At 41.6% G+C, this 14,549-nt stretch overlaps 1 protein-coding gene across 1 annotated transcript in view; it reads right to left on the bottom strand.

Moving 5' to 3' along the window:
* LOC122560798 (cytochrome P450 3A21-like) overlaps nt 1–14,549 on the bottom strand; it is a 37,690-nt gene that overhangs the window by 17,129 nt on the left and 6,012 nt on the right. Inside the window, exons 3-6 of the mRNA XM_043711905.1 lie at nt 13,144–13,196; nt 11,664–11,763; nt 4,907–5,020; nt 4,408–4,496 (exon numbers count right to left, since the gene is read on the bottom strand). Coding sequence (XP_043567840.1) covers nt 4,408–4,496; nt 4,907–5,020; nt 11,664–11,763; nt 13,144–13,196 — 356 coding nt within the window. The remainder of the gene's footprint in view (nt 1–4,407; nt 4,497–4,906; nt 5,021–11,663; nt 11,764–13,143; nt 13,197–14,549) is intronic.

Genomic DNA, 14,549 nt, shown 5'->3' with positions numbered 1-14,549 from the left:
ATCAGATTGGGATGTCTGGTTGGCGCGGATGAGTTTGTGTAAATGAAAATGTTTTGGGAAGGGTTTTGTTGGTGGCTTTTATTGTAGAATCCTGACCCAAAAAGTACTGGGATGGTGCATCTCAGATGGATGCTAAGGTTGGTAATAAAGGATTACTGGTGGTCAATGCAAGTAAACTTCTTCAGCCTTTATAGAGATGAAGTGCAATGATGACATTTATTTTGAGAGGACTTGAATATAAAAGCAGGGATGTACTTCTGAGGCTCTGGTCAGACCACATTTGGAGTATTTATTATGCGCAGTTTTGGACAACATATCTCAGGAAGGATGTACTGGCCCTAAAGCATGTTCAGAGGACGTCTGTGAGAATTGTCTCAGAAATGAAAAGCTTAACATATGAGGAACATTTGAGGACTCTGGATCTATACTTGATGGAGTTTAGAAAGATGGAGGTGGGGGGGGGGGGGGGGTCTAATTCAAACATATAGAATACCAAATGGCCTAGACAGAGTAGATGTAGAGAAGACGTTTCCCTTGGTAGATAGACTAGGACCAGAGGGCATAGCCTTAGAGCAAAGGGAGCATCTTTGAGAATAGAGAAGAGGAAAATCTTCTTCAGCCAGAGAGTGGTGAATTTATGTAATTCATTGCCACAGTAGGCTGTGGAGGCCAACTCATTGAGTATATTTAAGACTGAGATAGATAGGTTCTTGAGTATGTTATGAAGATGTGTATGTACCTTTAAGAAAGTGAAGGACTTGGCAAGTACACTGAGTGCTGGAGAATTTACAAAGTAACATTTGATTGAGAACAAACAGCACTCGCTGAGTTGCTGTGAGACAAAAACACAAATTCGAATTTGGCCAATCAGTTCAAATTATACCCCGAAAAATATCAAACTCAAATCCAATTTGAATTGAGTATATTGACAACCTTAAAAGCCAACAACACAATCCAATGCTTTGGGGGTATAAGACTGGAGAAAATTGAACAGTTGAGAGGAGAACTGCTAAGTCCAGCATGTAAACAGACTGCTTGAATAATAGCTCTTTTAAAAGTACCTTTTCGATCAGTAACCTTTGATGCAGAAATTCCTAAGAAAAAGAAGACACAGGAAGATCCGAACAGAAGAACGAAAGCTGCCTGGTTTCGAGATAAGAAGTGCGCTTTTGTAAATCTTAATTGGAAGCTTAATTGGACTAGTATTATAGAAGGGAAGATAACAGATAGGTTAGAGTAAGGCATGGTAAATAGTTGTGAGTTAAATATTTTCTGTTATACTTTAAGAAATAAAGTTGTTAATTTTTACTTTGGATAGTTCTTGGCCACTCGAAATTTTACAGATAACTGCATGAGATATATCTTTTCTGTGTTGCTGGTTTTAAAATTAAGCTGGAAGGTCTACCCCGTGTCATAACAAGTATCAAGGGGCTTAAGGTTAATGGGGAGAAAGTGAGAGAATGGGGTTGAGAAACTTGTCAGCCATGACTGAATGGAGGAGCAGGCTCAATCGGCTGAATGGCCTAGTTTCTGCTCCTCTGTCGTATGGTTTTATAAAAGTGACCCATATTCTAATTCCCATCTCCTCTTAAATTCTTCCTTTTCTTACTCCTCCTCGACTTAACCTCTGGATTCCTGGTGTCATTGGCTGTGTCCTCACAATGGTGATACAGTGGAGGTCACAGCTGATCAACTCAAACTTGCTCCTGTATTGACTGAGAGCTTCTTTGAATAGCCCAGAGAGTGACAGCATTGTTTCAGCAATCATGTTTGCAGCTCCACTATGTTCCTGGTGGTTGCATGACTTGTTACATGCCCAACTATGCTTGTGTGGTCAGGTCACAGAGCAAATTAGGAATCATATGCACAGGGAATTCTTTGTCCCCAAAGCCATCCTCTGGTTGTTTTAGATTAGATTAGATTAGATTACTTACAGTGTGGAAACAGACCCTTCGGCCCAAAAAGTCCACACCGACCCTCCGAAGAGCAACCCACTCAGACCCATTCCCCAACATTTACCCATTCACCTGACACTACGGGCAGTTTAGCATGGCCAATTCACCTAACCTGCACATTTTTGGACTGTGGGAGGAAATCGGAGCACCCGGAGGAAACCCACGCATACAGGGGGAGAACGTGCAAACTCCACACAGTCAGTCGCCTGAGGCGGGAATTGAACCCAGATCTCTGGCGCTGTGAGGCAGCAGTGCTAACCACTGTGCCACCATGCCGCCCCATTGTTGGAGGCCCATAGATAATGGGAATGTCAGGTTGTCTCATCAGGGTAGCAGGCACCCACTGACATAATGTACCATGAATGACACAAACTTCAAACTGACGGAATGGTACATCTTGTGGTTCCTATAACCCTCACTGTTCTCAGAGAGGACTGACACAGCTTCATAGCCAATTGCAGCCGATAGCTTTCTGAACCATTAAGAATCGAGCTGACATGGCAAATCCAGGTGCCTATTCATTCTGTTTCTTCCTTGAAGTGAACACAATGCAATCCCCTTGCTTAAGATAGAGGGCCTCTGTCACCTTCCAGATGAATCTATGGTCAGTGTAATGGGAGACGTTGGATATGTCTTCAGATGAGAATGGCCAGGATCTAGCCACACTGATGTTTAATGACATTGGCAGTGCCATCATCATCCATGTTGAAAGAGGTTTAGTTTTGGAAAAAAAAACTATTCATGTGATGTTGGTATTACTGGCTGATCTGGCATTTATTGTCCACCCCTCGGTCCCCCCTTAGAGAAGTTGGTGGTGAGCTGCCTCCTTGAACCACTGGGATGTAAGTAAACCCACAACAAAGTTAGGGAGGGAGTTCCACTGACAGTGAAGGAACGGCAATATTTCCAAATCAGGACAATGGGTGGCACGGACCGGAATATTTTAGGTTGTGATGTACCCATGTATCTACTATCCTTGTTCTTCTAATTGGTAACAGTTGTGGGTTTGGAAGCTGTTGTCTCAGGAGTCTTGATGAATTTAGATTAGATTACTTACAGTGTGGAAACAGGCCCTTCGGCCCAACAAGTCCACACCGCCCCGCCGAAGCGCAACCCACCCATACCCCCTACATTTACCCTTTACCTAACATTACGGGCAATTTAGCGTGGCCAATTCACCTGACCTGCACATCTTTGGACTGTGGGAGGAAACCGGAGTACCCGGAGGAAACCCACGCAGACACGGGGAGAACGTGCAAACTCCACACAGTCAGTCACCTGAGGCGGGAATTGGGAGTCCAATTTCACAGCTTCTCTACCTTTTGTACGTTGACATTATCTGGACTGAAATTAAATACAGAGGGAAACAGCCATCCACTATTAGGGGCTCTCTGCAAGGACTGCAACAAAACTCAAAAAGGGAGAAGTCACCTCCTGCCTCTTGAAGGAGGAGAGATAATCCAACACCCTGTTCTCTGGCTTGTTCTTTTCACAGAATTGTCCCAGCTCAGAAGGAAGCAATTTGGCTTATCCTGTCTGTGCCAGCTCTTGATAGGATTTAAATTTTAAAAAATCAGCACCCTGAAGTGCAATTTTTAAATTTAATTTCTTCATGGAATGAAGCATAATTGGTGAGCCTAGCATTTATTGCTCATCCCCAATTGCCTAGAGGGCTTTGAAGAATCAACCAGATGTGTGTGTGTGTCTGGAGTCACATGTAGTCCAGACCACATAAGGATGGCAGATCTCTCTCCAAAGCACATTACTGAACCAGTGGGTTTTTACAATAATTTAGAGCTGCATTAGACCAGCTTTTTTTATTTCAGATTTTATTGAATTCAAATCTCACTGCTTGCTGTGGTGGGATTCAAACACAGGTTTATCTGGGGTTCTGTATGACTTACCTACTGACATGACCACTTTGACTCCATCTTCCTCTTATTGGCATTTTACCACTATGTCTACACCTGTACATAGGATCTGACTGTAGTGGGGGAAAATAATTCAATGCAATCATGACAACAAATTCATTAAGAAACAGCTCAAAGAGATGGTGAGAAATCTACATATCAATTCATCTACTCGAGCAGATGGGAAGAAATGTATTGTTGGTGGAAGAGTCAGGATACAGAGGACACTGGTTTAAGATGAACGGGAAAATCTTTCTTCATGCAGTGAATGATTAGGATCTGGAACGCATTGCCGAAGAGGGTGGGGGAGGAAGATTTAATTGTAGTTTCAAACAGGGAACTGGATGAATATCTGAGAGTAATGCGCAGGGCAAAAGGGAAATGAGACTGAATTCCTCTGTAGAGGACCAGCATGAACATGACAGGCTGCACGATTGGTGAATATCACATAAATTCCACTTGGAAACCAGTCAGAATCAGTAAGTCCTTGGGCTAGGAAGGGTTTGTGGTACAGGAACAGAGATCATAGACAGGTTACTCACTCTTTCATGTCAGCAGATTCATTCAGCTTTGTTTTCTTTTTGGCATTCTTTACAAGATTTTCTGCATAGTGACTGATGATTGGACACATCTGGGAAGGAAAAAGAAATAGGGAAAACAAGATGTGGATGTCAAAGTTGATTCATGTACAAGACACCCAGATCCCTCCTTACCATAGTTTCTCTCCAATTAAAGAACATTTTTCTAATTCTTTATACCAAAGTGACAACAGCACTTTCCAACATTACATCTGACAAAGATAGGATGGAGCCTGGGACCTTGTGGGTATTAATAGAATGTGTTTCAATGACTTAGTATTTTCACTTATATTATAAGTCCTCAGAGTTTATCAGCAACTACAGCTAACCTTCAAAAATATTCAATTATTAGTATTGTGCAATTTTGCATATAATTTCTATGTAGCTCATCTTGCATGTCATGTACAAGTACAGGCAGAGACAAGCCATTCATTTATTGGGGAATGGGATGGAGGTTCATTACCTCTTTCAGTCTCCCGCTGGTGAAAGTTGGTGAAAGCACACTTCGGATTCTCTTCCAATGGTCATCTTCAACCACCAGGATCGACTCAGTCAATGGTCCACTCAGACCAAAGTCCTATAAAAGAAATTTTTTTTTTGTCATGCCAGGTTCAAGAGGTTTTCACATCAACCCTGCCAGACCATATCTCCAAACCGACCAAGAATCACTGTTGGAGCTACTGGTGACCTATATTGGTCTTTGGAAATCTCTCTGGCAATTCATTGGAATTATTCCTCTAAAATCTGAAATACAATTTGGGGCCGATTCTTGGAATGTAACCAACTTGGGATATCACCTGTTTCAAATCCAAAAATAGGCCTTATATTAATCTGAAATTTTTACCCTATAAAAGTACTGAGAATCTTGGCACAATAACAAGACGAAATTGACAATCTAAATGAAGGTACGACTAAATAATGAAGGCAAAGTGGAAAACCATAATGAAGTGAAGATGAGCCATCTTGTGACTGAAATGTGGAATAGGTTCAAGAACAAAAGAAACAGGAGCTGCAGAAGCTAATTTCGCTTTTTGAGCCATACTGCCATTCAAGATGATCCTGGTTGATTTTCACCTTCTTGCACTACTCCACAATTTCCAAAAATTATCAATCTCTGTCTTAAGTAAATGCAATAACAGAAAGTCCACAGTTTTCACAGGAGAGAATTCCAAAGGATCACAATATGAGTGAAAAAATTTCTCCTAATCTTCCAGATCTCATATTCTGTGACCCCACCTTCTCCATTCTCCAACATTAATCCTGTAAACCCCTTAAGAGGTTTCTATGTTTCACTTCTTTATTCCTCACTCTAAGGGAAATAGAGTTTTATTTTTCCTGAGAAGTTGATTCCCTCATCCCACGAGCCAGTTTAGTGAATTTTCATTGCACCCACTCTCTCTACAGCAAGTATGTCTTTTGTTTGATGAAGATACGAAAACTGTACTCAGCAATTTACATGTGACCTCACCAATGTGTTTTATAATTGTAATCAGTTAAAAAGCACACAACACCAGGGTATAGTCCCACAGGTTTATTTGGAAGCACTAACTTTTGGAGCGCTGCTCCTTCATCAGGTGGTTGTGGAGTATAAGATCGTAATACGCAGAACTAATAGCAAAAATTTACAGTGTGATGTAACTGAAATCCGGCATCTCCAAATTATAATTGTAATCAGACTTCTTTTCTCCAAATTCTTTGCAATAAAAGTTCACATAACATTTGGCTTTTTAATAGTTTACTGTATCTCCATGTTACCTTTCTGTGATGCATGTACAGGGATATTTGAATGCAAACAGTTTGCCAGGGAGAATGCCATCCCATTGTACCTATAACCACAAGAGCTGGAATACCAGTTAGGTTGGATAATTACGTTACTTTTTGGCAGCTACAGATGCAATGAACTGAATGGCTTCCTTCCTTCTGTGTTGAAAATATTGGGTTTTGAAGAGACGAGTCACTGTTAGGTACACATAATGAATTATGTAATCCTGCTATGGCTGATGGATTCCTCAAACCCATTCTGCTGGCTTCCCCCGATAAACCTTGATTTCCCCTTATCAATCAAGAACCCAAACCTGTTTTAAATACACTCAATTACATGGCCTCTATAGCCCTCTGTGGCAAGATTCCACAGATTCACCACCCTCCGGTTGAAAATATTCCTCCTCATCTCAGTTCTATAGGGTTGTCCCTTCACTCTGAGGCTGTGCCTTGGGGTCCTAGTTTTTCCTACTCGTGGAAACATCTCCTCCGTGTCAAGTCTATGCTGGTCTCTCAGTATTCTGTAAGTTTCAGTGAGATCCTCCTCTTATCCTTCTAAACACTGTTGAGTACAACCTCAGAATATCAACCATTCCTCATATGACAAACCCTTCATTCCTGAGATTATTCTTGTAATTCTCCTCTGGACCCTCTCTAATACCAGCACATCCATCCTGAGAAATTGGGCCTAAAACTGCTCACAATATTCCAAATGTAGTCTGTCGAGACCCTCAGAAATACATTCCTGCTCTCATATTCTCAGAATGAATGCGAAAATTGCATTTGTTTTTGTGACTACCATCTGAACCTACATGTTAACTTAACAGATTCCTGAACTAGGATTCCTACAGTCCCTTTGTAGTTCAGATTTCTGGAGAATTCTCCCAGTTAGAAAATAATCTATGCCTCTATTCTTCCTACCAAAGTGGATAATCTTGCACTTTTCATATTGGAGCTCTTCTGCTCCTTCTTTGCACACTCTCCTAGCTTGTCCAAGTCCTTCTGCAGCCTCCCCATCTCTTCAACACTACCTGTTCCTCCACTATCTTTGTAACATCTGCAAATTGGAACAATGCCCTCAGTTCCTTCATCCAGATGGTTAATGTATACATGAATAGTTGTGATTCCAGCATGGACCCCTGTGGAACTCCACCAGTCACTGCTGCAAACCTGAATAAGATCCCTATGTCCCCACTCTGCCTTCTGCCGGTCAGCCAATCCGCCAATCCTCTATCCATGCCAGTACTTCACCCCGAATGCCATGGGCTCCTATCTCATTGAGCAGCTTCCTTCGCGGCAGCATGCCAAAGGCCTTCTTGAAATCCAAACAGATCATGTCCACGAGCTCTCCCTTGCCTAATTTGCTCACTACGACCTCAAAGAATTCTAACAAGTTTGTCAGGCATGACCTCCCTTGATAACGTTGTGATAATTCAGTCCTATTTTACTATGCACTTCCAAGTACTTGCAATCTCATCATTAATAACGGTCTCTTATCACTATCATCAGGCTAAGTCGCCTATAGTTTCTTGCTTTCTATTACATATCCCTCTTATATAGAGGTGTTACATTAGCTATTTTCCAGTCCTCTTGGATCCTGCCTGACTCCTGATTTCTGAAAGATCACCGCCAATGCCGTCACAATTTCCTCAGTTATCTCCTTCAGAACTCTGAGGTGTAGTTCATCTGGCCCAGGTGCTTTTTGCAACGTCAGATCTTTCCGCTTCCCCAGCACGTCCCCCTTAGTGATGTCCCCAGCACGTCCCCCTTAGTGATTGCACGCACATCTGCACCTCTGTCTGTTTTCTAACGGTGTCTTCTACCGTGAACACAGAAACAAAGCACCTACTCAGTTCCTCCGCCATTTCTGTGTTCCATATTACTCTTTCTCCAGGCTCACTTTCCAGTGGTCCAATGTCTGCTCTTGTCTCTCTCTTACCTTTTACATCTAAAAATCTCTTGCAATCTTCTTTTATATTACAAGTTTGCTTACCCTCACATTTCATCTTCTGCCCCCTTGTTGCTTTTTTAGTTGACCTCTGGTTTTTAAAATCTTCCCAATCCTTTGGATTTGAACTGATCTTCACCACATTGTATTTTTTTTTAGTTTTGCTCTTGTGCTGTCTCTGGGTTCCCTTGTCACCCATGGTTGCCTCATCCTCCCTTTAATATGTTTCACCTTCCTTGGGATGAATTTCTGCTGCACCTCGCAAATTTCCTCCAGAAACTCCAGCCATTGCTGATCCACAGTCTTCGTAATGAGGCTCCTCTTCCAGTCAGCTCTGACCAGCTTCTCCCTCGTGTCTTTGTAGTTACCTTTACTCAATGGTAATCCAATTATACCTGATTCCAGCTTCTATCCCTCAAATTGCAAGGCGAATTTTCCATATTGTGATCACTATCCCCCTAGGGGTTTCTCCTTAAGCTCCCTAATTGAGTCTGTTCAATTAGGGTACACATGACCAAATTCAGAACTGCCTATTCCCTAGTCAGCTCTATCACAATCTGCTTTCAAAAGAATCTTTTGACATTCCATGAATTTGTTTTCTTGGGATTTGCTATCAAACTGACTTTCCCTGTATATTTGCATATTGAAGTCCCCTTGATTACGGTAATAGTGTCTTTCTTACAAGCCTTTTCTATCTCCCGATTTATTTTCTACCCCACATCCTGACCACTGCAAGGATGCCTCTACGTAATTCCTCTCAAGGTCTTTTTTCCTCTGCAGTTCCTCAATTCTATCCACACAGATTCTATGCCTTCAGGTGCTATTTCACTTGTTGCCATTGATATTAATTTAATTTCTTACTGACAAAGCAACCCTACTTCCTCTACCTGTCCTTTTGATAGAACACATATCCTTCCCAGCCCTGATCCCCTTGCAGTCTGTGGTACTCACATCAACATACTTGGCAATTACAATCTGATCTACAAGCTCCTTTATCTTGTTTGGTATACTCCGTGCATTTTAAGTACCATGCCTTAGTCCTGGACTGACTGTTCTCTTTCTCATTGTTGTCCCCTTATTTGCTTTGCCTGAAATTAGACTCCTGGCTCCTTCCATACTCTCTGTCCTGTTACTTGTTCTGGAAATGTTAATATCTTCTGCTGAGCCATCCTCCATCTTTAATTAGTCTAAACTCTTCTTTAAACTCTTAATATGTGCCATCAGTTTATCTATTTTATTCTGACTGCTTTGTGCATTAACATAAAAATCCTTTACATTTGTTCTATTATCGAGCTTCACTACATTTATGGTTCCTTGATACAATATGGCATTCATACATTCTATTTCTTCTTTTTATTTTCTGGTAATGATCAATCTCTAAGTTGCCCCTAGGTCTCTTTTATGTTTTTCCCCTCTCACCCTAAATCTATGCCCTCTCGTTCTGGACTCCTCCACCGCAGAGAAAAGACTTCGATCATTTATCCTATCCATGCCCCTCATGATTTTATAAATCTCTATAAGGTCACCCCTCAGCCTCCAATGCTCCAGGGAAAACAGCCCCAGTCTATTCAACCTCTCCCTATATCTCAGTTCCTCCAACCCTGGCAACACCCTTGTAAATCTTTTCTGAACCCTTTCAAGTTTCACAACGTCTTTTTGATAGGAAGGGGAGTAGAATTGCAAGCAATATTTCAAAAATTGACTAACCAATGTCCTGTACAGCCGCAACATGACCTCACAACTCCTGTACTCAGTACTCTGACCAATAAAGGAAAGCATACCAAACGTCTTCTTCACTATCCCATCTACCTGCGACTCCACTTTCAAGGAGCTACGAACCTGCATTCCAAGGTCTCTTTGTTCAGCAACACTCCCTAGGACCTTACCATTAAGTGTATAAGTCCTGCTAAGATTTGCTTTCCCAAAATGCAGCACCTCACATTTACCTAAATTAAACTCCATCTGCCACTTCTGAGCCCATTGGCCCATCTGATCACGATCCCGTTGTAATCCGAGGTAACCTTCTTCGCTGCTTATGGTCGATTTGCTCATCCATCCTACAGCCCCCAATCTTCTCCACAAAGGGAACTAGCATCTCAAACCTGTTAGACGAGCTCAAAGGCTGAGGTTTCTTCAGCACTGCCTCCTGGATTCCTCTACTTGTTTGTTGGCACATTCTCCGGTCACTGACCAAATTCCAGATAGTTAATCTGGAGGGTGTGATGGTAACACAGCATCCAGGTAACTCTCACCCTTCCAGGTGTGTCAAATTTTCAAATCTCAGAATCCAGATCATCAAATCCGTGCCAGAATTCCTCAGGTAACCAACACTCGTTGCTTCAAATCCATCATCAGTGTAAAGCAATGATTCCTGTGAAAACCTGCTAAATGCACCATTTATTTTAAAGCCTAATCACTATTTCAAGACCTTCTCCCACTTCCACAACCTTTTCTCTGACCATGTCTGCCCAGACTGCTTTTAGTTACAATTTTCTTATAATGTCTGCAATGTGCATTTTCTCTGCTATTGTCAACCACACCAATGTGAATGTTTGTTATTTCTCTGAGCAGTGATTTCAACAAATACCCAGAACTATGATCACTCTGAAAATACGCTTGACTCAGTGTGATGTATCCCCTCTTAGCATCAAGGAGTCTAGGGAGGTCATGTTGCGACTATACAGGACATTGGTTAGGACACTTTTGGAACATTGTGTGCAATTCTGGTCTCCTTCCTATCGGAAGGATGTTGTGAAACTTGAAAGGGTTCAGAAAAGATTTACAAGGATGTTGCCAGGGTTGGAGGGTTTGAGCTAGAGGGAGAGGTTTGAATAGGTTGGGACTATTTCTCCCTGGAGCATTGGAGGCTGAGGGGTAACCTTAAAGAGATTTATAAAATCATAAGGGGCATGGATAGGGTGAATACCCTAGGTCTTTTCCTCAGGGTGAGTGTGTCCAAAACTGGAGGGCATAGGTCTAAGGTGAGAGGGGAAAGATTTAAAAGGGACATAAGGGCAACATTTGTACACGTAGGGTCGTGCTGCCAAAGGAAGTGGTGGAGGCCGGTACAATTACAACATTTTAAATGAATCCAGATGGGTATGTGAATAGAATGAGTTTAGAGGGATATGAGTCAAATGCTCGGAAATGGGGCTAAATCAATTTAGGATACCTGGTTGGCATGGACGGGTTGGACCAAAGAGTCTGTTTCTGTGCTGTCCAACTCTGTGACTATAAATCCTTCTGTTGCATAACATAAATCAGAGTGCAGAAATCCTGTCAAACTTCACAACAATTACTGACTCTGTGGTGAGGATTGCAGGCTACAAGAAACTTAAAGCTTGGGTAAGATATACCTTCTAGCAGATGGAGAAAAAATGGGAATCAAATTACATTTCAGATGAACCAGTAAAGCAATTCTAACATTCAGATAAAGAAACAAGGGTTTATTGCAGTTCTGAGAAGAACCAATAAAAAAAGCAGATAACCTTCAGCGCAGTCCAACACATACCCGCCTGTTGGTGAACAAAGTGTAACATTCTTTTACAAAGATGGTTTTAACGAGATCAAGATCCAAGATTGAGAGAATGGGTAACCGTCCATCATAAATCCTAAAGGGAAAAAGGCAAAAATGTTCCAAAGTGAATTTTGGCTTCAGGTAAAGCTTGGGGTCTGACTTGGGGGACTTGGCTGATTTACTGCAATAAATTCATGTGCTCTCGACAGCCAGGTCTTTGTCACTACAACCTTAATACAGACATATAAATGCTTTCTCACCACCACCTGACTCACTCAAAACCAGTTCAGACAGAGAACACATGCCCAATATTTACTGTAAGCTGAACAGAAAACTCAGATGTTCAGGTTTCACAGACACCATGCAGATTATAATGCAAATTTATCATCAGTTTGCCCTGCTGAAAGGGCATGATTTGGAGAGGCCGGTGTTGGACTGGGGTGTACAAAGTTAAAAATCACACAACACCAGGTTATAGCCCAAATAAACCTGTTGGACGATAAAGTAGTGTTGCGTGATTTTTAACTCTGCTGAAAGGCAGCCTGTTTGAGAAGTTGCCTAATTGTCAGCCTGGTAAGTGCTCTGACACTAACCTGTAGTAGACATCAGGGATAGGGAATTTGAGGTAGCAATGACAGAGGAAGGTTGAGAAGAGGTGGGGTCAATAGGAGGATAGCACTGGAATAATTCAGGTCCAGGAAATCCTCCCAAAAATGGGACATCAATAAAAACATGTAGAATCAATCCTTAAAGCCTTTCACCCTGTGACTCATCACCACCCTACGAGTGAATTAGTCGCCACCATCTATTCCACCTTCATCCTGAAGCCCATCCTCATCCAAAGGGAAATGACAGATTAAACATTCTCAGCCTATCAAAGGTCACCTCTGGGATCAATAAGCTTTGAGGGACAACTGGGACATTTCTTAGACTCTTGCTCATTTTCAATAGATGAAATTTCTCCAATAGACTAGAATCTCTAGCTCCCTCAAAAATGCTCCCTTCCTACAGGAAATGTGGACGGAATTCAGGCCAACCCATTATGATAATTCCAGGCAACAATGAAAATGGGCCAATTCTCATCAGATCAAAACTTCACCCCAATATTGCAGTGACTTGGATGGAAAAGTGTACGAGCTGTGTTTGAATCAAACCAGAGTGAATGTCAGGCTTAATGTGAAGGCACCATTGGAGACAGTTCTCAGAATGAACAAAAGGACATGAAGGTTGAACATCCCTCCACAAGAACTTCAAACCATCCTTTTGTGTGTAAAGTGAATTATCCATGACAACAGTGTATCAAGTTTTTGAAGAGTCATAACTGAATCAATGTCAAGACTGGAATGATCTTTCCCTTAAAACTGAGATGGCCACTACACTTAGGCTGGACTGTATGACTGAAGGAAAATAGATTTTTGAAGAAGATAAAAATCCAACACTTCACATATGTCACCTGTTGATTAAATGCACTCACCCCCATATCTTTCCATATTTCTTGTAGCATTCTGTGTCAAATCCAAACATACCCTAGCCAGAAGAAAACAAAAACATCAGAAAAACAAGCACAAAGCTCAAAGAAAATAGAAGGATAATTACATATCCAGGTCCGTGTGGCGGGTGGCTACGAAGGGCTGGTGCATGGAGACAGAAGGTGAGGTAACAATTGGAACAATACGAAGGGCACTGCTCCTCTTGAACTCCAGAGAAACACATTCCTGCAATGTTTTCAGTCAATGTCCTGTGCTCTTACAAATGTTCTAGTCAAAAGAATCTTCTGGAACCACCACCAAATGTACCTTTTTAATTCCATTCCATTTTGACATTTTGCAAGTATACATTAATGTAACCTCATCGGAATCAATCACAGCAGACAGTTTGAAATCACTTTCAAAGATGAAGACAGGTCATATGAGGCAGTTGTTGTATTCATGGAATTTATGCTCCGCACAAGACTCCATCTATTCTATTGAGGACCCTTTCCAATCGCTTTATCCATCGTGTGTTCCTCTAGCTTCATCTCAACATCCCCTCATCCCTCCCACTATCTCTGATACCAAACTTCTGTCTTCAGTCTCTGATAAGACATGTCCATGACCACAGTGTATGTACCTCAGAACCTTGCTCATCCAGACTGAGAATGTGAGAAGGACATGGAGCAACAGCAGCATCATCCTATCAACTGTTTGAGGTGATCAGATGAAGGCAGCTTTTACTGAACAGTGTATTTCTGACAACAGGTTAACTCAAGGCCTCATCTTCCTTTTATTGGGTGTATGTGAAAGATCCCACAGCACTATTTCAAAGATAAGCAGCAATTACTGCTTGCAGTATTTATCTTGGCAATATTTATCCTTCAACCTTTATCACCAAGTCAGATAATCAGGACTTTACTGTTGCTGATCTATTTCCAGCCCAAATGAAAATTAAGCTGAAAAGAGAAATTGAGGTTGGGCATAGAACTACAATAGAGGCTTCTTCTGTTCTGTTGTAATTGCACCCCCATGCCCATCCTTACCCCCAGACTGAAGGCCTGTGATTTGCATTTCTTTCTGTAATTTTTAACTGCGATTTTTTGAAACACTTTATTTATTAGCCATGCTGTTAAAATAATTCTTTTACACTACTGCCAGATCGTGTTCAAATACCGACCAAAATTGGTAAGTGGCAAAAATAACCTCTTTATTCAGAAACCACAAGTAGCACGAGTTCGAGGCGGCAACAGAATCCCAAAACACAGTTCTTACACTGGCCTGTTTATACACAGTTCTTACACTCGCCTGTTGATACACAGTTCTTACATTGGCCTGTTGATACACAGTTCTTACATTAGCCTGTTTATACACAGTTCTTACACTCGCCTGTTTATACACAGTTCTTACA

This window comes from Chiloscyllium plagiosum, chromosome 21 (genome assembly GCF_004010195.1).
Source record: "Chiloscyllium plagiosum isolate BGI_BamShark_2017 chromosome 21, ASM401019v2, whole genome shotgun sequence".
NCBI lineage: Eukaryota > Metazoa > Chordata > Chondrichthyes > Orectolobiformes > Hemiscylliidae > Chiloscyllium > Chiloscyllium plagiosum.
Note: the sequence above shows the minus strand (reverse complement) of the source record. Positions and strands in the feature narration are given on the sequence as shown.